Raw genomic sequence first — 2,218 nt, 5'->3', positions numbered from 1 at the left:
ATGAATATTTTTTCGAAATAAATAAAATAATAATTTTTACTTTTTATTATTTGTTATTTAATAAATGTCATAAAAGGAAATTAAATGATAAATCTATCTGATCTTAGAGACACGTGGCATTTTCTGGGACTAAGAAGATCCAATCTACGATGGTAACACAGTAATTAGGTGTACCTCTCCGCACTAGATGCCGACCCCGTAAACACCATCCATCCATTCTACAAAATCTCAGGGCTCGATCTGCGAATCTTCTTCTCAATCGACGCCGAGAACACAAAACAAAAAAACGCAGCGGAAGGGAGGAGCTTACACGACGAAGAGGAGAAGATAAAAAAAAATGGTGAAGGTGTTGACATACTTTGGGATGACATTGGCTGCTTTCGCCTTCTGGCAATCCATGGACAAAGTTCACGTCTGGATCGCTCTTCATCAAGACGAGAAGGTTTCTTTCTCCTCCTTAAATTTCAAACCTTTATTTTTTTGCTGTCAACTGTATGAATCTCATCGAAATGGAATCATTTGGGATATAGGTCAAACCCCTAGGCTGTCCAATTTGATTTTAATCATCTTCAGATTCGTGTGTAATCTGTCGATGATAAAGACATTATTATGATTATGGAATGTTAGTTTATAGCGAAACATAAAATATCTTCTTCCGACAACAGATTAGACTTTTACAGTTCATCATGTAACATGTAATGAATAACAGAAAAAAATGTAATGAATAGAAGCTAATCTTAACTTGTGCTTGGTTTATTTACTCTAATTGCTGTGTGAAAGTTATGGGATATCAATTGATTAAGTAGTGATGAGGAGGGTATACTAAAACAGCTCATTGAGATTGGTGATTGCGGCTTGTTTAGGAGCTAAGCTCTCACTGATTTTTGCAGTTGACAAAGTAGTGATAAGTGATCTGTTAACAATAATGAAAATGTGTTTATGTTGCAGCAAGAAAGAATGGAGAAGGAAGCGGAGGTGAAACGAGTTAGAGCAGAGCTGCTGCGGAAAGCTAGAGAGGAGGATCCTCTTGCCTGATCATCTTTTCTTCTTCTCTTGTCATGTTTTTGGGTTTCTTTAATCAACTATATCAATTCACTTCTCTCTCCTGACATTTGTTTTTTTCACCGGTTATGGACTAAAATGGAGTTTGCATAAAACGAGAGTACCATATATGCTTTTGAATGTGGGGGTGATCATGAATAATTTCGTCTTTGTTGTTCTTTCTCAACTAATGAAATACTTGTGAACAAGTATCAGTATCTTGCTCTACTTGCGTCTTCATTAACCTTGTACCATGGATTCTGTGTTCTTGCACAAGTCTAAGGAGGTTACAGATGTCAGATCCAGTTTCTGGTTCGTGTCGGCTAACTGTTTTTTTTTGTCGGCTAACTAAGTAGAACATATCAGTCAAGTTTCAACTGGAATAAAGAAGTTGAACAGGAAGAGTTTTTTTTTCTTTCAGGTTTCGATTTTGTAGTATTTCTTCTTCTTGATCGTTCCATCGAGTGGTGGAACTACCTCTTCAGAAGCGGTGTCATCTCACCCCCATAAATTCCTTTTAAAAGTTTACTTGTACTCCTAAATTATAATATGTTGAAACGTAACGGAATTAGTTGGGATAGTATGTAACCCCATAACAGATGGTTGGAATCAAATTTACCAGAGTAAACATGTGGCTTACTCCGTAGTTGGTTCACTTTCAATTTGGGATGGACAAAGTATTAGTAAAATTTGATCTAATAAATTTTTATTTCTATTTGACCAGAAAAATACAGATATATTCAATTTTATGAATTAAAATAAATATTGAAATTTAATATACGTCAGAAATAAATAAATCATAAATATTAATATTTTTAGTAACAGATATTCCATCACATCTGTTATAAAAATTATATAATTTCACATTTTTATATAAGTTTATGATATTTTTATTCACTAAATTAAATATTTAGATGTTAAATTTTGAAGTATGTAATTTTTAAAAGATTGTAATTAAATATTATTATTTATAATAGATTTTTAATTTTTAAAATTTTCATAGATCGAAACAAATATTAACAATATTGATTTTTAAATATTAAAATGTTTCAATATCTTAAGGACAAGCTATTATCAATCTATTGACTAGAGATATTCGAAATGAATCATTAAATATGAAAAATACAATTTCTCAAAGAAGATTGCAAAAAGGCGAGTGGCAAGAAATATGAAAAGA

General features: G+C 32.2%; 1 protein-coding gene across 1 annotated transcript; it reads left to right on the top strand.

The window, feature by feature from the left end:
- The first annotated feature begins 241 nt into the window (after positions 1 to 241).
- On the top strand, positions 242 to 1,253 carry LOC108833458 (uncharacterized). Its single transcript, XM_018606875.2, has 2 exons — positions 242 to 442; positions 949 to 1,253. The coding sequence occupies exons 1-2, from the start codon at positions 338 to 340 to the stop codon at positions 1,033 to 1,035; spliced, it is 192 nt and encodes a 63-aa protein (XP_018462377.1). The 5' UTR covers positions 242 to 337; the 3' UTR covers positions 1,036 to 1,253.
- Positions 1,254 to 2,218: the final 965 nt, after the last annotated feature.

This window comes from Raphanus sativus, unplaced genomic scaffold, assembly GCF_000801105.2.
Source record: "Raphanus sativus cultivar WK10039 unplaced genomic scaffold, ASM80110v3 Scaffold5797, whole genome shotgun sequence".
Taxonomy (NCBI): Eukaryota; Viridiplantae; Streptophyta; class Magnoliopsida; order Brassicales; family Brassicaceae; genus Raphanus; species Raphanus sativus.
This window is presented reverse-complemented; position numbering and strand designations above follow the sequence as displayed.